Source organism: Tenebrio molitor, chromosome 3 (assembly GCF_963966145.1).
Source record: "Tenebrio molitor chromosome 3, icTenMoli1.1, whole genome shotgun sequence".
NCBI lineage: Eukaryota > Metazoa > Arthropoda > Insecta > Coleoptera > Tenebrionidae > Tenebrio > Tenebrio molitor.
In genome coordinates this window covers 30,789,586-30,812,721 of record NC_091048.1, presented here as the reverse complement: position 1 = coordinate 30,812,721, position 23,136 = coordinate 30,789,586, and the positions used below count along the sequence as shown (strand labels likewise).

At 37.9% G+C, this 23,136-nt stretch overlaps 1 protein-coding gene across 3 annotated transcripts in view; it reads right to left on the bottom strand.

Moving 5' to 3' along the window:
* Positions 1-16,796, bottom strand: part of Eip75B (Ecdysone-induced protein 75B) — a 32,688-nt gene extending 15,892 nt beyond the window's left edge. The window contains exons 1-2 of one of the 3 annotated variants that reach the window (XM_069040512.1): positions 16,046-16,796; positions 9,143-9,289 (exon numbers count right to left, since the gene is read on the bottom strand). In XM_069040512.1, the coding sequence (XP_068896613.1) occupies positions 9,143-9,289; positions 16,046-16,241 (343 nt within the window). In that variant the 5' untranslated portion in view covers positions 16,242-16,796. Of the gene's footprint in view, positions 1-3,604; positions 3,806-9,142; positions 9,290-16,045 lie in introns of those variants that run through there. The other 2 variants (XM_069040513.1, XM_069040515.1) reach the window with 2 other exon arrangements.
* Positions 16,797-23,136: the final 6,340 nt, after the last annotated feature.

The window sequence follows — 23,136 nt, the reverse complement described above, 5'->3', positions numbered from 1 at the left end:
GGCCGGGCCATTACCGCACCCTCTGCCTGCGTCTTCCGAGAACATTTAAATTCATTCTAAACTATTCTTGAGGCGGCGATTTGAGTCAAGTTATTGGCGGTGCATTCAAGCACACACACCAAAAACATATCACGCACGGCAGTCGTTCATTGCACTTTGACGTTAGTTCAGCAACCCTCCACTTCGACCGAAAGCGATTCGTATGCAGATGAAACTCGACCACCACGAAATAGCAACGACGATGATAACAACGAAACTGTTCTGTAATCGTTTATTTTATAAACAACGGAATAATAGTTTTCAATTTAAATCGAAATTAATTCTTCTGCCGGCCTAAATTGGCGACTCGTAACATTTTCCACACGACGCCACCATCTGGAAGGGTAAATGCACTTGCCATTTGAAGCGAGCGTCCATCGAACTCGTGCACCGTTAGGTTTACCTCCAATGGCAATCTGGCGCGATCTGCTCCGCCATTGTGTGTATAAGTGTGTGTATTTGTGATGATATACCGGGTGTAAGCGCGAAAAGTTCGAATGGATTTTTCTCTGGCATCTTTACCGTTACAATTTTGAAATTTTAAGCTCATGTCAACACTTCACCCAACCATCCTCAATTTAAAATTTGAAATGACACCCTAAGTTTCTAACGACGGATTGTGAAAGAGGACATCTTTTTTAGTACGTTGGCGTAAAAAAAGAATAAATGACAGTGGAAGTTTTTGAAATATAGTGGATTCCAAAAACATCCGTACTGTGAACTGTCACAATTTGCGAAAATTTATTATTCCCAATGTATACGGCTGAAAGTTGAAACACAACTTTTGATTGAAAGTGTACCATGCTTTATTTTTTTTTGAGATTACATATTAGTGCAATTCTGTTTCAAAATTTAGCAATATTGTTATCGAACAACAAACCAGCAACAGCTTCATATCATAGCAACTGCAACATTGTTATATCGGGTGTGTCAAAAAGGACGGACACCAAACATGAAGAAAAATGTTTTTTTTTTTTTGGCTTTTCGTTAACACGCAAGAGTTTTTGGCTTTTGGAAGTTACAACTAAACTACCTGTAAAACTAAATAATCCTGTTATTGATGTGGAAACTTAATTTATGTGTCAATTCTCAAAGGTGCCCTCAAGAGACATCCAAAAATTCCTTTCACGAATACATTTGGAATCCGTTTCTTCGTCAGTGTTGAATATGATGAAATTCAATGTGGGGGAGAAGTTTTCAAACGCGGCAACATTGCTAGCATATCATAGCAACGAAATTGTGACAATTTTCAAATTGCTGTGAAAATGCGTTTTATTGCAGATAAATGTTGTAGGTATGTAATATGTATTTAGCTCTTGGTGCTGCAGAAAATAACGCTGCATTTAGCTGCAGACATACACCAAGCGTTTTCCTAACGGAAGGCATCCCAGTATAAATGTTATTAGGCGTTTTGACCAACGACTGAGAAAAAAAATGTAACCATGACAACTACATACGGTAGTTTTTAATTACCTATTGCGTTGCTGCCATTTTCACTTTCTGAGAGTTTTTTCTTTAACTGAAAGCTGCAGAACAGTTTTTGATATAAAATCGGGGTCTATGTTATGCTATGCTATACTATGCTACTAAAACGCCTGTAGCAATATGTATTGGTAAATTTTAAAACTGAATCGCACCAAATTGGACCAGTTGCAGGTTATCTGGCAATCAGATTGATTTCTTTCAACCTCTTCACAGTTTTTGTTGAAATTTCTTTTCCAGTAGTCAAACGATGATCATTTTAACTGCCGATAGGTCACAAAACGCTTCCTTTTGAAGCCTGCAGTTCTATGTAGTGATCTTCCCTGGCGGTTGTTTCCCCATTAGCACCTTGTCCTCTTCTTTTGTTAAAACTGCTAATGGTTCTATGCCTTGCAATGACTCTTTGTACCACAGATTGATTAGTATTTAAAATTTGAGCAACTTCTCTCTGCGAATATTTTTCGCGAAGAATAATGATTTGAGACACTTCCTCGACTCTAAGATGCCGCCTAGGGATACTTTTAGTTTAATATGTGACGGAGAACACATTTTGCACTTTTTAATCATTAAATTAACGATTTAGTACATTAAAACAACTCAAAATCGTATCTCTAACAAGTATGTATTTTTTTCTTAGCATTTGTTGTTTTGAAAACAAGTGTATTACCTTTGTTCATTTATTTCTTCATGGCATACTATAAAAATAATGTAATATACAATTAACTATGACGTGTGTGAATTTTATTAAGTTCAATAAGACTTTCATAAAGTAATTTTTATTGTTACTGGTGGTCCCTTAATTTTGTCCAGAAGTGTAGGTATATGTACATATGTAATATACTCGTAAGTATGTTTGTGAATGGGTATGTGCTATCTGCGTATGTGCGTGAGTGCGGGTGTGTGTATGTGTTATGTGTCTATGTCATGAATGCAACGACCTCGCGAACGATGAACTCGACTGCAACTTTTTCAATATTCTTTCTAAAGACAGCATCGCGACGCTCCCGCAAAAAAAATATAGATCCACCTGGGAGATGGTGCAATGACCATCGGGCTCCGCGTGTATACATGCAATAGCAAAAGACCAACGAGAACAAGTTGCGTAATGGTGCGCGTGGCAATTGTGCAGAGCCAGTGCCCTCTTAGCAGGTCACTAACCTACTGTTTTTTCATTGGATTATTTACTATTTTACGGCGAAAAGTGTTATTTTCATGTTTACCTTTCGCTAATTCAAATCGGAGAGATAAGCATCCAGTCATGTATATGATGGAACACCATACCTGTATTTTGTAAATAAATGCACTTTAAAAAAAATCGCCAGTTGAATTTTCTATGTATGTATGTATATCTACTTGTAGATGAATATTTTAACCGCGAAGTTACAGAGATGTTTGGATGTTTAATCCAGGTTAGTTTTTCCGTTGAAGACAGAGCGAGTTTTGACCCCATTTGCGGTTACGAACCTCTGTTGACCTCTTTACAAATTCGCATTAAACAGTATGTCATCGTTTCTGTGACTGTCGAAAACGAGATCTCTTCGAGTTCGATAACTTTACGATGAATCATAAGAGTAATACCTATGTCGTCACTCACAACCCAATTACAAATCCAGATTTTTTTTCAACTTGCGGTTCTTCATTTCTACCTGATATCCAGCATGTCAATATTTTTATATTTTTAGTGGATGCAATGTTCTACAGGTTTTGCACTGGATAATAAAACTCTGAATTAATTTTTCAGTCATTCTTGATGCAATTAAATATAGAGGAAAATTAATGCATAAAACAAGGGCGACAGTTTGAAAAATAAGAAATTAAATTCAACCATTGAATTCAACCATGGATTCCGTGCGCCACCTTTCGTCAGCGCAACGCAAACTTCAACTCCGGCCGACAGCCGCTAGATGGCGATCGGTTCACTTTTGCACGCCAATTCGAAAGCGATTTCAGTGTCACGGTCGTGACGGAGACGTCGATGACCGATAACGCACGAGACAAATAAAGTGATCAAAAGTTCACAGAAAAACATCATCGACAATGAAAAAAATCAACACAACGATACAGAAAGAGAAATTGATCAAACCTGGCGGAAAAACGAGAATTCTCGGTGGTGCCGCAGCGGACGTTGACATCGTCTTCGGGGGTTGTTACGCGGGATGTTTTCAGAGATGGACTGGCTCGTCGGGAGCGGTCGCGCCGGGGTTAGTCTAGTAACGTGGGCGTCGGGACGCGCGCAAGCCCGATTTACACCTGTGGAATGTGGTCGTGTTCACGTGTGTCCGACTCGGGATAACTGGATCGAGTCTGGAACCTGTTGTAATAACTTTGACGATTCTAATCTGGAAGGCGTTATTAATAATAAGGATCGGGGGACGACGTGTGTTGTATACATACAAGGAGATTATCTCGGTGCGATAGCGCAAACTTGAAAGGCTATTGACCCGAAATTATGTCAAAGACACACGTTATCTCTTACATATATACAAAAAAAAATGTATTTGTTTTGCGTGCTCCAATCGCAGTAAACACTTGCGAAATTGGTGTGGGGGCGATAACGAATGTATATAAAAATAAAACCAATATGTACTTCTGGAATCTCGTTGGGACAAACGTGACCACGTGATTTTAGCATGACGTTAGCGACCACCATAATAACATTCGTACGTCATAGGGATTATAAAAGTTACGTTTTTGTCTTTTGTCATTCAACCGTCCATTTTTATTTAAATTGAATTTCATTCAATTCGCTCGGTAATGTTTTATTAAAAGTTTTGCTACAACACATTCACATTGATGAAGGAAGATCACTTATACCGGTATGAAATTCACACCGCACGTTATCAATCTTATCAACTCACCAACGCTAAAACCTATTTCATTATTTTCTAATTACATAGTTCCAAAGATATTGATAATGATCTGCAGAACATATTTTTTGTGCCTATGAAAGCCCCACTCAAATAGATTCACTCAAGGTATTTCGATGACAATTGTTGGGTTTACAATCTTTAGTTGTCCATCTGGAGGTCTAGTGTCTACCTAACGCGCACGCATATTTTATGAAACAGATGCATGTCTCAAGACATCCACGTCCGTGTGTAGGAGCCTCAAAACCATTCAGAACCTAATCTTTCATATTGTTTTTGAGCAGTTTCAAAATCTTTAAATTTCCCAAGACTTTTCTGTTGCTTTATTGAAACTTTTTATAATTCCCGAATACTCTACAAAAAAGAATCCACGTCTAACCGAACCACAACGAAGGGATTGCAGTAATTCGCATTTGCTTTTCAAGCGAGCGCGGGAATGGTTCTCGTAATGATAAATCGACGAAAGCCTTGGTGCTATTGTACCGTCCCACTTTCATCAGCTTGGTCAACGACCGGAGCGACGCTAATGGGCTTCTGTAATTTACTGGTGGGGTCCGGGGTCGCCACTCACCTTCGTGCAAAATTATTTGCATGCACGTCCAAAGATTTTCAGCGGCGAACAACTAGCACGCGCGTAGAAATTTCTCTTCGGCTACTTGTGTTTCTCGGCGTCGTCGTTGCGACAGAAGTGAGAGGAATTCAACCAATTAACAATTTACCCGGTTGTAACGAGGTGAACGATCTGCCCTGTTGACAATGTTTCTCTCGATTCTTAAAAAAAATGTTTTTGTCGGACAAGTAGTCTAATGTAATCGGACTCCGTACCATTTACGGCTCAGTTCGTATTCGTGGATGTCGTAGACTTAACCGCTATGCAGGTCGTAGACCTGTACGTATCGGGGTCGTACTCTCGATTTGTTACGTCACATGAGAAACTCGAGGGCCAATAAAACGGTCCATTTTCGGTGGTTCGTTATTATTAGCGAGTGATATCTAAACGTCTGTCCTATTGGCACGTTAGTAAAATGATAAATTATTGTGAGATTGATTATAATAATTGGACGTTGTGAATGCCAATGACCGAGCTGGAGACCACAAGGTTTCCAATAACTCATTACAATTGCATAAGCCCACGAAAAGAGCGAATGACCTATATTGCTTCAACCTCGAAGCCGGTGCGGTGAACGACCCGTCGTCCTTCCAGCACCCACCCTTTCAACGCCTGCTTGACACTCTACATATGCACTCCGCTACACGAATCTCACATAAAAAAAAAACACTCATATTCACACCACTCTAATTTATAACTAACCAAAATTTAAACAAGAACGATTTTTGAGAATGATAAATCAATTTTTTTAAGTTTCTGCAGACCGTATTTTTCGCTGTAGAACTAAAACAACAGAGTACCAAGGCCAAATTCATGTCATTCAAAGAAAAAATACATATGTACATATGTATAGTCAAAATGTTTTTTTTTTTATTTTATTTTCGCAGTCACGACAAACTAAAAGTAAAATAATCGAGGTAATGAGGTGTGAAAGAAAAAACACTTTACAGTTGTCCACAAGTAATAATTTAATACATATCTAGTCATTCTGACACCGGAAAACAATTGATTTTTTTAACAGTAGTTTGTTTACGTTTGAAAAACTTTCACTTTTTCACAATATTTCTCTTTTTTAATTTGAAAATTCTTTCGACATCTAACATGGTTTAATTTGGTGAAATTGCAAAATAAAATCACATAATTAGCGAACGTTTCACCATTTGCTTCCAACTCCCGCCGATAATTCTCTGGCGGATAGATTTTGAAAAACGAAACGTTAATCCACCGAGTGTAACAAAAGATGATTCGGAGCGATCCTCTGTAGAATGTTATGTCACCTTGATGCATCATCGAAAGCAAAGCAATGCAGTCAGTCGAGTTGATAGTGAGAGTGCTCGGCCAACGAGAAAAGTCATTCAAGACAACTTCCTTTCTCTCGGACTTTCACTTTTGGATATATTACATTACAAGAGTGAGGCTTTCGCCTGGTTGGAAAAAAAATCGGACATGTATTTTGGGGTGACGACGGCCATTCACCTTGACTATATTGTAGCAATGTAGGACAGGCCGTTCTAGCCTCGTTCGTTCACATGTTTCACAGTTCGGGTTCGCCGTACGAGCTTACGGCACAAAATTCAGGTCAGCGAGTGTCCCGTGCGAGACTAGTTCATTGATCCCTCATATACTCGGGGTCGTCGATGTAATCTCACCGCGGGTAGTCAGAAAGATCGCGAATACCAGTATTATCGAGGTCAACGCGTTCCACGGAGGAGACTAGGGCATTGCCTTCTTGTTTTTGAGGTCGCCAACAGCGTATACACATTTATACAAATAAATGTCAGTTCGGATGGTGCACCCATATACCTATACATATCTATGTACTCTGTCGGCATTGCTTTTTCACCGCATTCTGGCAACGATGCATATTCATTTTTGTCTTTGACGTTTTGTACCGGTGTGCTGAGTGGGTTGGATTACCGCACCGAGCCCATTATCTCTCCTCAGACCAATGTCAGTTTGTTGCTTTCGAAGGGATTAGTGCTGAAAATGGCGCCTTTACGCGAATTCATTACAACGCGTTTTTTTACAGTTCTAAGCGAGATGCACAACCTGGGCGGATCATTAAATAATCAAAAATAATTTCTTTCTTACCGATATTGATTAATATGACGTTTTCTTCTCGTTTTACTCACATAAAACCGATTTAATGAAAGTGTTTTCGAACATTACATTTTCAAGCGACGACCACCACCCTGTTTTTGTTATTTTCCAGCTCTTACATAAACAACTGCTACCCTCGCGAGTAATTAATTATGTATGGCATTAAAAATAAATCTTGGTGTTTGTGTTCGTATCTACCCACATTTCACAACTGTCAGCAAATTTTCAAGAGAATCTGTGTAATCTGTTTGATCACAATGTGACAACTTTTTTTCTTTCTGGTCACATTTAAGAAGTGAAAAATTATAAGTAGGTACATACATACCTACCACTTAATTTATTCGAAAAATGTACTGTTCCATTGTGAACTTTACCTCCACGAAGAAATTGTTACTTTAATTTTTTATTTACTTTAAAACCAAACGGGAAAATAAAGGAAAATAATTTGTTGTAGTTTAAATTTTCTGTAAACTAGAAAAATACATGAACTAATAAATGTGTAATACAATTTTCAAAATCCCACAAACTTTTTTTATAGATACTGCTTCAAACTTAATTTACAAGATAAGATAAAAAATTTCCTGTATTGATTTTTAATATCTCTGGTTATTTATATTATGTACTAGATAAATATGTACAGTACAGTACGAGGATTTAACAATGTTTTCAAAAAATATAAGACATCTGAACAAGTTTTGTGTCAGTTAGTCAGTTAACCTAATTGTACACGAAACAAAAATTTCTAGGACAGCACTGTCGCTACATTTACAAACATCCACATCAGACCTGGGACTCCGTTCCCTCGAGAACAGATACAAAACCCAAAGATTGTGCCCACTCGACTACCATTTACACATTGTACCAACCACCATTGCAGCCTTATATTTTTGTTTAAAATGTAATAAGGGGAAGTATTGGTTGACATATTTATCTAAAGCCGTTGCTCCCCTCCCCTAAACCAAACATTTTTTCACAATCTGTTTTACGTTCTGTAATACATATTTGTATATACATATGTATTTATTATTAATCGGATCCCGCAATCCGATGACGACAATGACGACGATGATGGCTTGGCTTGTAAGCAGCCGAAAGTGATGTCTTCGTTTTATCAAGTGGAACATCTAACAAGTAAAAGTATGGAGAAAGTTGTGTCGCTGCAACCATTTGATAGAAACCGAACGTCGAGTACTTGCGTGCACAATTTTGACGTAACAATTTCGTTACTGTCACTTGTTTTCATCGTCTTTGGCAACAAAAAAAAAGACTTTCTTTGTAGTGGTGCAGATTACGAATACGCATACCTATCTGGCAAAAATGACGCCAGCAGCACTTCGCCGAGTGCATAACACCGTGTTTGAAAATGTGTTTTGTTGGGTTTAGGTTCAGGTAACCTATTTAGCGGTTGAGAGCGTTGAACTCTCATATTCGAGGTTACCATTCCGTTTCGAGGGGAGGGAGATAAACCGCAACGTTCATTGGTTAAACCTAGGCACATGTGCTGTTTTCGCATTCAACCTCTAGTTTAATTTCATCTTGCCCCAGATTCGAGCGGCCGACGTAGAAAGGTGAACGAACCAGCCTCGTCCCGAGGCGCCGTCGACCTCGATACAGGCCCCTTTGTCGACTTCGGGTTCGCGAGTACACGGCGTCACCTAGACACGAGACTAGATTCGCTGACACGGATCTTTAAACCTCGGGCTGTTTGTGGAATTAAAAGTGAGTGCTCGGGACGAGGACGGCGCTACGAGAGGAGAGAGAACGGTCTATGATTGGAAGGCCGAGGGGCAATGAACTAGTCTCGCGGTGGGATGCCGTTGCCCTAGATACCGACGGTGGAGATGCCGAACGAAAAGTGAAAATGAAACGACCGTCGGACGATCTCCGAAAGGAGACTATGCGATCCCATCGAAAAAATGCAACGAGAGACGAATCGCAAAGGCGATAATTTTGGCCAACACCTAATCGACACCTAAATATAACTACTGGAGGTAGGTTAATTACGAGACATTCAAATGTCAATCGCGAAACGTTTTTCCTTTACCTGCCAAGACTCGACCAAGAAGATTTTCACTGTCTGCGATGTGCTGAGGTTGGATGGCGGGGTCCACTTCCATGTCATCTTGGTTAGCGGTCGCACAGGCCGTTTCTTTGTACTCGTTGACCGTCATTTTTCTCCGTGTCCGAATCACTATTTTATAATCATAACAACAACGACATTAACAATCACAACCTCGGTAGTGGCAGCGTTAAGTAGTTTACACTTAGGAACGACTTTTGTTATAATAAATATTTCTTTTAATCTATTAGTATCAGTGTGGATTTATTGATAAATTTCAACCAAGTTGAAATCTCTCGCGACGCTGCTGACTTCGCGCAACTGAATAGCGAGAGTGTTTCGGTGAGCGCCAGCCAGAACTTCTTGCTGGTGGTGACCCACTAACTGATTTCGCTCGTTGACGCCGGTCAGCGCACTCTCTGTCGTCAACCTACCAGTTCGGTTCTTCTCTCGATTTCGATGAAAGAAAGGGGCGCTTAATGGATCTAACTTTCGCTTTTACAATTTCTTCACAAACTTTTTTACCACCAAAAATTTCAAGATACATACCACAAAAATTGAACCAATAAAGATTATTACATACGTACTCTGCAGAAAATGAAGAGTTTCTCCTATTCTTTCTAAATTATTTACACACACACTCAGCTGAAAACCACCGTAGTAAACTAACCGCTTTCTCACAATGAATGAATGAAATTTTGTTCTTAGAGCCCACCATATACTATTTTTTTTAAGTTGACATCATATTCAGTGTTTTTTTTTTCACTTCTTCTCAATACTACTGCAGTAAAATACTAAATAAAATTGCTTGGTAGGTATAATCGGATAGCAAAAAAACTGGTACAGTATCTTACTATAGACACTTCCAAAACTCACATTTTTGATTGAGTTTTGGAAGTGTCTAAAGCAACACCATGTACTAGTTTTTTTTTTGCTAGTCGATAGTACCTATTCTTGTCTGACCAGGTAAAAATGCAACCGAAATATGTAGTACATATATTAAAACATGAGTTTTATAAAACTTAGTCAGAGTCAGATTTGCAGCATGACTGCTGCAAGCAGGAGTGCCTGTAAATGACAAGTGCTCTAAGTTTTATACAACGAATTTTTTATGCTATTTTTTCTAATTTGCATATAAAGGCTGTATGACACGATGCTAAATTTTGTAGAAAATTTGTTAGAAAATGAGAGAGGACCAATGAACGGTCAGGATCTGACAAAGACAGACTATGATCCTGATCGTTCATTGGTCCTGTCGAGGGTCTCTCTCATTTTCTAACAAATTTTCTACAAAATTTAGCATCGTGTCAAACAAGCTTTAAATACATGTTTTTTTTACAAAAAAAATCAATTTTGGTAATTTAGGGAATTTTGTGACAGTTGGTGACACATTTATTTCATGGTTAACATTTAAAGTAAAATTCTAAATTTGAATCTAGACTAAACATAATTGTCATTTTTCGCAAGTGAAATTGCAATTAAAGATGAATTATCTAGAAATGCGGCAAATAGCAGAGAATACCAGTCAATTTGCTGCCGGCAATGTGTGTTACCAACTGAAAATAGTTCCTAGATTTCGGATGTGTTAATAGCTTATTAACGCATTCAAAACAGCAAATTAGGAAAATACATTTCCCAAAGCATTCATTGTGTTTCGTTCATACACTGACCGGCACAAAAAACGACTCACTTTGAATTTTATTTATAATTAAGTAATTCATTGTCTTAGAAACATTTTTTGATACATATCATGTTGTATTGATAAGTGTTGTTTCAGTTATTCTTTGCCAAAGAATATCCGACAAACAAAACATTAAACACAGCAAACAAAATTTTAATGAAAAAAAAATAAAAGTAATTTTTAGGAAAAAAAAATTGCCAAAATTTGAACAGCATTTTGAATTAGTATCTCGTATTGTCACATTAATTCTTTTAACACGTAAATCAACCGACAAAAACACAACGTGGGAGTAACGCAAATTTTCTAATAATTTATTTAAACTAAACAATTCAGTTGCCATGGTGACCATATCATTGAAAATATCCCAATTTAACTACAATAAAGAAAAATAAGCACAAATATAATTTCAAGATCATTTATTAAAGAAATCATAATGAGTCGTTTTTTGTGCCGGTGAGTGTATTTAGTATTTGAAAATGTTTTCGAACGACGACAGAACCGACATGATCTTACTTACTTTTGTGATTTTAATTGCTTATTACTGTTATTAAATCATATTTTGTTGAAAGAGATATTTTTCTGTCAGAACTTGACATTCGATGTAATAGGGGTCGAGATAGCTTTATAAATTGTAGGTATTTTGGGTTGAATTTTTACGTGGTCAGGCTCGTCATCTTGCGTGAATAACCCTGTTACTTTTTTATCGAAATCATGTCTTTGGGAGTGCTCGATAAAAACTGTTGCATCCAAATGATTTTTGACAATTACTTAATCCGTTACAAATTGGACTACCTTTAGTGTTACGACAAAGATACATTATCTCCAGCGCCACTGACGCAACTAATACTACTCACTTTCAAGCGGTGCTTCAGATGTTTTACTAGAATTTATTATTCCCCACAACAATAAAAAAACCGTAAACAAAAAAAAGTGACAAACTTTCAATTTTCAGCGCTATAAATAATATGTAATTATGTTTTAAAAGTTTGTTCAACTTTCATGATTTCAGTTTAGTAAAACTGAATGTTAAAATGTGAAATTTTCAAGTTTCACATACAATCACTCTCTCTTTCTTATTCAAATTCTATTCTTTCATTGTTGTGGTCTTGTATTTCTACTCTCTACTTAAAGCTACTCGTGTTTTTTCACTTTCACTGAAGTGATTCCGAATTAATTTTGAACCACCGCATTTGTTCAATAACTTTGTCATGATAAAACACCCCAAGAGTATCAGCACTTCACCCTCTAGAATTCAGTGACTCAGTCAAGTTTCCTTTACTGTCACCATCACGACGGTATGATTCACCTAAGTTTCCACGAAACAGGGCCAATATGAATCTTTTATCCATTACATTTTGTTACATGGCTTAATGGTCTCAGTAGTAATAATAATAAATAAATGGATGGAGTAGTGCTAAAAAACTAAGCAACAAATAATCATGGCATTTAGATAGACTTGAACTGGTTTTTAAGGGTGGCAAAATAAGACAGGGTTCAGTGTTCGCCATGTGTGTCAGTTCATTTTCCATGTTCGTTATTACAAAAATACAGTGACCTCAATTTTTGAGGTTAAATCACTGATGGTCATCGACCCGACGAGATATAATCGTATATACGCTGCTATCGCAGCACATACGGTTTTATCATCTCAAGGTCTCCCCTATTTATTTAATCCGTTAATCTGTCACAAAATGTATTTTTTCTCTTCATTTCTGTAGATCGCGATGTTTCTCTTTCGAGACTGAAGTTTCGATTTCATTGGGAAATGCCATAAAAGGTACCCCGTGTCCATGAGAAAGTCAAACGTCATAGTTTTACCTCGGACCCGGTTAGAGTTTCTTGAACCGTGTTCTAAAACTAGGCCGATGTAATCTACTGAAAGTAGCGCGATGGATCCATGCGAACACCAAACGTGTTAGAAAGAAACGGACAGTTTCGATTGTATCACGCGATAAAAGTGACAGTGAAAAATAACGAATTAATAGGATTGCTACAGGCTGCCCAGAGGTTGATGACACCGATGACTTGTTCCAGAAGCACCCATTTCGATGGTACCATGTTATTACATACAAAAAAAGAACGACCACAACTTTCGATTTTCGGATAAAGAAAGCGAAAACTGAAACGCCTCCGGTCTGTTCGTAATTTATTTGTCTTATTATTGCTGCTTTTTCTGTAACTTTATACGCTAATAACAAATATAACAGGGGGATGAAACACGTCATGAGTTTCTTTCGTTCGGAAAGAAAAACGTGCGCACACAATTAATCAAAGAGGGGAAAATATTATTAGACATTGGGGTTGTTGTAGCCGGATTTCCCGGGAATATCGGGGTGAAAACCCTCAGCGACCACGTGCTACTTCCCCGCGACTTTTGAAGGCCAAGTACAGGCTACATCGATTGGTGGTGAACACCAACAGAGCGCATGAACTCGTTCCGTTTCCGACTGGCGGCGAAAGATGGCGCATCGAGTCGAACTATTTGAAATTTTCACAAATTAATAGGCGATAGACGCGGCCCAAACAAACAATACCAAAGCTCAGACAACAAATGTAAGAGAATCTGGTAAAAAAAAATCATATTTTAGACATTTCAGTGTTCGTCTGTGTGGTGCGAACTCATTTCGACGACACTCATGCGGGTGTCTTACAAAAACAACCCCACACACACTCATTATTCTATCGATTGCAAAACGAAATACGGTGCAACGCGCCAAGGGTCGGAACGAACGGACGGGGTCGTAGTCACCATGACAACACCCCACTGGTGGCATCCAGACGGTTATGCACCGGCCGACGACTCTTACACCAACACTGGATGGGGAGAAATATCCCAGACAGGTAAGGGTGGAAGAAGAAGAAAACAATAAAATACAAAGGGGGGCAGACGCCGCAACGACGTCTCGCGGACGGCGAATTTCACATTCGAAGCTTCAGATTCACGATTTACACAAATTTTCACCAACTGATATTTAAGCAAGAATGAAGTTTTACTGGAAATAACTCGACCTGACAATTTTTTTATAAATGAATACGTAGGTAATTAATTATTATCTAACTACTGTTCCGTTATTTCTTATACTGTATTTTGACTGAAATTTGACGTGTTCATCCTCTGCAACTACTCGAAGATGTTCCAATGAAGTTTGCACTTATTGGTAGACGAGAAAGTTAGCAGCTACTCAATGACTCATAAATCGGGTTACTGTCTCGCATTGATCCACTGAAGGGTAGTGTGCAGACAAAGACGTACATTAATCCTGCTAACAAGTGCAACGATGACAAAAAAAAATCGATTTGTCCTTCGTCTGTTTTTTTTTTCTCATTACTGTTTATTTCACCTAGCCAGTGATCATCCTGGAAGGTAATTGAAAGTGACTAGAGTTCAGTGGCACTAACACGGTTGGGTTAATTGAAGGCATGTGTTAGACTGCGTCAGTCTCTCTCTGAAAAGGTTGCTTTCAGACGAGCTATAGGAAGGGTGGCAGAGCATTCGACGTCAGGTCCCTGACCTCATTTAGCCTCGCCCCGCGCGCCTGCATTCCGCCTCTGCATAAACGGATACTGTCGGGGTTGTTCGATTCGGTCGCGTCTCGTTCACACCTCACCCCATATAATGTCTGACCGTGCTTGCACTTATGGGGCCATAAAAAAATAATTGTCGCAGACGAAACCGCTTATTTTCGCCCAAAAGAATTCCAACGACAGGAGGAAGACAGAGAGTGAGAGGGAGAATCGAGTTGAGGGGGTGCGCAGCTCGAACGATGCCACCCCATCCCTCCGACGTGCCTGCCGCTGGGCCAAGGTTAATGGCACGAGTTCACCCCGATGTGGCAACAAGGGGATCAAATTTAGAGTTCTGACACGGTCCATCCGTCAAGACGCAGCCTCTTCCTCTCTCCTTCATGAAAATCCACACCGACACAAGTTCCATTGCACTTTCCACCAGGAAAGAACGTGTGCGCCCGCAAATGACCCCGCGATGGCTTCACAATCAAAATAAGCGAATCGTTCCGACTTGGTTTTGACCACCACCAGATTAAAAGCTTTAGAAATGAATTTGCATACCTAACACATCGTTTTTGAAACTTAAAAAAAAATCTAATTAGAACGTTTCACAACATCTTTACGTTGTCCCTTCCATCGTAATCCAAGATAAAACTGATGCTTCTATTTGTTGGATCAAAGTTGTGGATCGATTCGATTTCATCTTGTTGAAATTATTAACGGCAATTGGCAATAATTACAATTTTGAGTAGATAGGCAACGCAAAATACAAAAGTGCAAAATTGGTGGACTAAATTCTTCGCAGATTGTAAAATGAAACGTGAATAACCGACCGTGAACGATACTGAACTGTAAATTCAATATCGATATCAAAAATTGCCTGGATATTTTTCTACTTACGATGTACCTACATATTAAAAATTAAAAACATCAAAATTTGTTACATATCGATTTTTTGTGATGTTTACTTTTTCCTGTATATTTTCATCACATTACGTTAATACTTAATAAACATGTCTATCGGTGTTGACGATCAATTAAAAATATCGATAAAATTCTGGGCCTTCATGTGGGCATTATTATCACGTTCTGAAATGTGAATATTCGGTGTGAGGTTGTCATCATGTCAGAATGGCAGTAAAAATCAGTAAGTTCGATATTTGAAGAACAAACAAATATTCTTCGAATGTAACAGGAAGCAATAAACAATAAGTGACAAATACACGAAAATGCCACTTCCGGTCTTGGCTCGTTAATCCTTAACATGCAAAATAAAGTTGCAAGGTCCGTTTAACCACGTTGTAGGTCATTTATATAAGTAATTTATATTTCATAATTTAATTGGTGCGGCGGAGGTTGCCCTTAGCTGCTTCCGCAACTTTGGTTTAACTGTGTCATGTCGAATCTAACCTTAAACTGATGGATTTTTTTTTGCCCCCGATATGACGAAAACGCACGGGAAAGTTCAATGTGATCCTCGAAGAGCGAACATCAGGAGTCAATGGTTATTTAATTAAATTTACCTTCAACGCAGATAACAGCGGCCTCGTCGTTTATAAAAAAATAATAATTGTCAGGGTCAGGTCTGTTATAATTTTGTCATCGCGACAGTTATCGGTCTGATTTCACATTGGTACGTTCTATTATTTTCGTTTTCATCCCGATTCACGTGGTACGAACCTACGACTAACGATGCTTACCGAGATCTGGTATGGAACTGGACGGCTCTTCCAGCTTGCTGTCGTGGCTCTTATGTTTAGGCGGCGGAGGCGGAGGCGGTCTCATGCTTGCCGATCCCGACGGCGAAGACGTCGAAGATACGATCGCCCCGGACGGCACGCGAAAGTCCGCAACTTCGGTCTTGAACACGATGGTGGCAGTTTGCATGGTCACCATCAACAAATCCCGAGGTGTCACACTGTCGTCACCATCACCACTACGAGCACGACGTCGACTCGAAAAGAGTTGGCGGGTCGAATGAAAGTGAAATTGGATGCAGTTTAGTTAAGTGTTAAGGGCGCGCTTGCGCTGCACCCTAGACGCCCCACAGTCTGCCGTCTGGCACATGCACTTCTCCCTCGACGGGGTGAATATTGTGTTGATCTGGAGTAGTCGGGTGGTTACACTGTCGCGTACACTGACACGACGAACGCGGTGCCGCGAGCGAATGAGCTGCTCGGTGCGCCGCGTTCTCGCTGCTCTGTGTGTTGGCCTTGTCCTTGAAAGCGGCTTCTGAACCCAGCCGCGCGAACTGCTTATCGATTTCAGGTCGCGAGGCTCTCTGTTCTCCTCTCCGCGTACGTACGTACATACACCTCTCCACGACGATCGGGGAGCACTGCCCCACAGTTTCGCACGTCAAAATGACATTTCGTGTGGCTGACAGCGACGGACCAAGGCCCACTGACTCCACCCATTAGTAAACGCCGAGATGGTTCGAGCGAAACTATTTCCTGAACCGAGGGCCAAGGACGTGCTCAACACCTCGACGGGATTATTTTCATATATGTATTATGTACGTCTTACTTAAATTCGTCGAATAAATACGGATTACAAAAATGACAATTTACGATAAATACAATAAATACCTATGAAATTTTAATTAGGTTTTCTTTATTTATTTTTTCAATACACCCGAATACATAGAAAAAAGAAAAGTTTGTTACCTCAACACCCTACAGATGTTGATGTAGGTAAAATGTGATACATATTTCCCATTAATCGTTTCAACTTAAATGAAAGCTTTTTATAACAGTATTACTGAAATGACATAAAAAATCAAACAAAACTTACAAAAACAAAAACCAAGAAAGTTAAAGTCCATTCAAAAATCAAAAAAACCACCAACGTCGCATTTTCCTCGATAATTGCTATCGGCAACGCTGGCTAATGTAAAATTTGGTGAGACTTGTAATTTAATTTTGAGGTTAAATGTTTATTAAGTGTCTTGTTTAAGTAAAAATAATAAGAATCAATAAATAAATGAAACGTGCTGCTAATAAAACAATAAATGTCATAATTTATAGTTACAAACATAATCTCTACCTAGGGTTTTTTAAATTTTACCAACCTAACGCAACAGGTGGTGGTTTTTTGACTTTTGAATGGACTTTATGTAAGATGGAGAAGAAATTTTATTGTAAAAGTGGCCTAAAATGCGAATGTCGAATTGTTTTTCTAAGGTGAAATACCAACGTTTGAAAATAGTGGTATAACATCAGTGACAGAAAATATATCCGACGGAAATAGCACGACCCCTTCAAGGCCGTTTATCTAAAGTCAAAGTCAATTTTATAAAATAGCTCAACCGAGACGGAATATTTTGAATGTTTAACTCCATATTTTTATTCGAGTTTTGAAAAGTCCAAGGGTGGTTGGATGATAATTGTAAGTTATCTATAAACATACATACAACACTTTTATCCTGACGCTTGGAATTTTTTAGGCTCAATAACGGAATAATAACAAGGATTCTATAAAATTAAGACAAAATGTTAAACAATGAATGAATGAACAAAAAAACAATCTCAAATGCAGATCATGTCAAAAAAATCAAAATCAGTCTGTCAGTGTTCATCACACCTACGACACTTGATGGTACTTTTCCGTGTAATATGGCGCCTTCATTATTGGAGCATCATGGTGTTGCACGTACGACGCAAAATGTTTATTCGTTCAAGAAAAAAAAAACCAAGCGATAACTTTTTCAATGTCAGACGTTAAACGGTCATTGTCTTATGTGTGGATGTTGATAGTTTTTATTATTCATAATCTTGGAAGCTGTACAACAAGCCTGACCTATAGAGATGCAAAAATCTCTTACATTTGAAAACTATTTCGAGGCTCTGTGTTTCATTTGATTTGATCACTTTTATCTGGTCACCTATTCGAAGATGTTTAACAGACAAGCATAGCGAGAATATTTATTTTACCATTAATTACAATAATAACAAGATGAAGGTCAGGGTCGGACATCGTCAAAAACAACGCAGTAAAAGCGAGGCACAAAAATAACTCAATTACATCAAGTTCTATTCTGTATTTGTGGCACTGATCAAACGTCTGGTAGGAAAAAAAATGCGGGCGGGAAAATTTAGACGAAATTGCAAAGATCTGTCAAAAATATGCAAGTACGAAAAAAATTTTTGTTGTGATTCTAGCGCTTTAATTAATATCGGTTTATCTTTGTTGCTGCTACAATAAACCTTTTATCCACTTTCACAACACTAACCTCCTATTATAAATTATTAAGTGCGATAACGAAATGGAACAACACGATGTAAAAATACATGTTCTCCAGCAGTTGAGTTCGCCATGGTCAGTGACCGTTAACGTTGCTGCAAAATGCGAATACATATTTCGGAAAAGTTGCGGAACGTCAGGGAAAACTTTGGTGGAATAGAGTACCGTGTTTGAATGCCAGACGTGGGCGTCGGCTGTACAGGGGAAAAGTCGAGGCGTCGCGGCGCATGTGGGGAAAGGGGCGCCACGTCCTTGGCCGAGTGTTCGGGTGAATGGCCAGAACGTACTAGCGCGACGGCGTTCACTGTCTCTCATATCATTAACAATTAATTAAAAAATAAAAATTATGCTAACCACACACCCATTTTTACAAGTCTAAATACATGTACAAGCACATGAAATAAACAACTACTCTCACTTAATCAAAGATCGTAATGGCTGCATAAATCAAAATAAAAATGATGACGACGATGACGAGTGTTTTCTATTAAAAGGTACTCTAGAAATGTCTTTTCACTGACGATCAGGAAGTGTTGCAACGATCAAAATTATATGGACGACACCCCTGTTGTTGAGATTTTGTTTAGGCAGTTGCGCAATTTAACCTTATTTCTGTATATTATTATTAGTATAATTATTATAATACGAGTGCAATAATGGAAACGGGTCTGCACTCTGGACTCTGGAATGCCAATGCCCTGACACACGGCCGTCGACCTGCACTAGCAGGAACGCTGCACCCCGGCTGTCTCGAGTGAAGATCAATGTGGCGGCGGCGACGACGTCTCTCCAATTTGGACTTTCATGCCAAAAGGTTCGACGGGGAGGTTTAACGTCGGCTACAGTTTAAAAGGTTCCAACATGGCGAAAGTGTACCTAAGAATTCCAGTGATAAAAAATTGTCACGACTCAATTTGAATGTTGAATGGTTAATAATGATAATAATCATTGTATCATATACCTATTAAAATTGAAATATAAAGATACATAATTTACCAATGCGAACAACAAATAAAAGCAACATATGCATCCACCACAAAGTCACTCTTCGGAATTACAGGCATAAAATAACTGATTTGTTCCTTTATGAAGATTATTAAAAGAGAGGTTTACCGAAAATAAATAAATGCAATTAATCAATTTTATTTACGACCATGCGATATATCCCACTTATCGCACTCATTTCAGGCAGGTAAACTTTATACCACTCGTTGTAGAAAGGTAAACTTTACCGCACGGAGTGCGGTAAAGTAAATATGTATCTCAAAAAAGAATTAGAGAAAATTAAACAAGCTATATCTATATGAAGGCAGATTTTCGTATAAATACATATGTATGTAATTCGTTTTCTCTTCGTAAACTTTTTTTTTAAATTCAATTAAAATACCTACATCGTTTTAAAAACATTAAGTAACACGTGGAATACTACATTTTTATCGCACTTGTGTGTGATTAACTGATTATACAATCTCGGTCTGCAGCCGGTGTGCAAACTTTATATTAGGCGAAAGTAATGTCTAGATCCCACTTCTGGCGTAAACAATTATTACACATATCATACAGTAACTCTGCCAAGTCTGGTACGTGGAAATATGATATTTAGGAATAGACTATAACTTACGTTCAGAACAATAATAAGATTGTCAATTTCATCCTCTTTTAAAGTTGTCTAAAAATTTTGTAGTTGAAAGTCAACTTGCAGAACATTTAGTTTTATTATGTTTAGATTAATATCGTTTAATATATCTACATACAGGTCGCAAAGCGTAGCTTGATACTTGAGATGCGCAGATAGAATGAGAAATCCGACTTACAAGAAAGACCGAAAATCCCCCCACGGCTTCCTTTACAGTGGGTCTCTCCCCCCTACTTCCCACAATTTCACTGCGCATCCATTTTCCAAGTATCAAGCTACGTTTTGCGACCTGTACCGGGTGTCCCATCACTTGTGTCAAGCAGGAAAATGACACAAATCTCTCGTACCCGATAAAATCGACATAAGGTGCAACATGTTCTTCAATACTGTTGCTTATGTACCGGTCGGCATTCATGTTCCAATTTACCTCCACCACCTCCTTAGATCCATCCCAACTTATTCCACCCCACACCATAGTAGAACCTCCACCAAGCTAACGATTTTCTTAAGATTGCATTCAGCATTTCGCTCCCCAATTCTTCTGTACACTCGATCACTTAAAACTCTTAAAAGTTAAAACTTTCTTAAAAACATTTTGCAGGGAAGATTGCGTGAATATATAGTTACCATAGTTTCGTTCTCAAGAGTTTGTTGTAAACAATGAGGAGGGCCAAAAATTTTGAAATATGCCAAGGGAGTTATGAGTTATTTTTCATAATGTGTATCTATGACGAAAAGAAACAATATCGTGTTACTGAAAAATAAAAAAAAATAAGCTACACAACTTCGATTTGTTGTATGTATTTGCAGTGTTGCCGTGTAAACTGTACTCTTTTTTACGAATGCCTAAAAATGTGTTGCGAACACTTGTCAAGAATAGACTTGCTTACAACCATTCGCAATTTATTCTTCGCAAAAATGCGAATTCACAAATAAACGATCATAGTCAAGAATTGACTCCGAGTTACATAAATGAATAAAGAGTGAACGGTTTAAAGTTTCAAATGTACAGTTGTTTATATAGTCGAAGAAAAAAGTAGTCTACAGTAAAGTTTTAATTATTCTTCGTAAAAAGACAAACTTCATATTGAAATTACTGCGTTTATAGCAATACATGAAAGTAGAAACATAATTTTAAAACATTCTGAAATTTGCGGGCAAAGCCGCGGGTAAAAGCTAGTAGGGAATAAGTATGGACTATGTTCAGAGTTAAAAAAATGTCCCGGTATATAAAACAACAACAACAAGATTCAATTAATCTAACAGATCTAGGCCCGGTTGCATAAAAGCGATGTCAAGTCGTTGTTAAAAAGTTAACATAATGTCAAGCCATCTGATTGGAGGATATTTAACATTTTATTTGAATCAGCCAATCAAATGGGCGGATTCCCGACTTGACGCGATGTTAGCTGACACTATATTAACTAAGCTTTATACAGGGTTATTCTAAATGATTGTACAACGTGATCAACAATGACTGAGTCTGTTGGCAATGAAACAACTGAAAAATATTGGTGTTTTTCTGTTTCGTAATTGGCACTGACCGGATGTTTTAACTTGACACGACATTAAAAAAAAATTAGGTTATGTTTATGCTAATACAAAAATGACCCTTTGATGGTAAACGTCAAATTCGCCTGTCAACTCTGTCAAAGCTGACAACCGGAAATGCGTTTAGATTACAGTGGTACCAAAATCATTCAAATTTTCATTGTTACCAACAGACTCAGTCATTCTTGATCACGTTGTAGTCGAAGTAGGCGTGAAAACTGAATGTAAAATTTATGGTTGCCGCTCCACATAAAAAAATAATCAAAAATATGTTTTAATTTGGGTGCAAAACAACTCAATATTTTTAAAATTGATTGTAGAACAACTCAATATTTCTGGATTCAATCGTTAATTTAACAAAAATAAATAAAATCCTCACCACCGCACTTTTCACCTAAAAAATGACAGTGACAGCGACACAACTGACAGTTCACATGAAAGCGGAAAAAATGTAATAACATGGGCATAGCCTACTTCGACTACAATGATTTAGAATAACCCTGTACATACAACCGGGCCATAGGTTTTTTTTTAGTAGTTTTCCGTTTCATCCAAAATTTTTATGTTAGACAAGCATATTTTACTGACTTGGGGTATTACATGAACTTTAGGTAAAATGTACAAACTAATGTTGCCAAATTTTAATGAGCTCTGTTAAACCATTATGAAAGTATGTAGCTGTATCCATACTTTTTACCGACCCTGTATGTATTTGTTGTTATAGTCGTAACTACATACATATCTATTTACCTTTTATCTAGAAATTATTTATTTGAATTTTTTTGACATTCAAATTGATTAACATAAAGAATGATATGTAATTGACATTTTCGTTATGACGAAAATCTAAAAAGATTAAAAAATTGTACGCAATAGTCTCGGCATTCTGTTAACAGAACGCGAAACCATCGGCTCTTTAAAAAATATATCTTCACTTCTTCAAGCTAGGGACTAAATTTTCGTAACTAATGCAAAACAGTAATGTTGTTCATGATCATAAATTTATTCTTCAAAATACAAGCAACGCTGGTGTTCACCAGGCTCACTTATGATAATTATCTCAAAATTCAATTTTTTTCCTGAAAATAACAAATCAACGGTGATTAAAAGAAGTTGTAATTAATGCGGTATTATTAGTCTTATAGAATTCCGTCATGTTTTCCTCTGCTCTTATTTTCGTCACTATCTTTTTAACGATAACGATAACACGAGAAGGCCAAGGATATCATTTTTACTGAAATTTCATACTGGCTGAATCAACTTTATTAAGGTTAAAAAAATCTTATCTCGAAGTCATCGAGAACGATTGGTACGATTGTACTGATTCGAAATTAGCTTGCACTGTGGAAGAATTAAAATCAT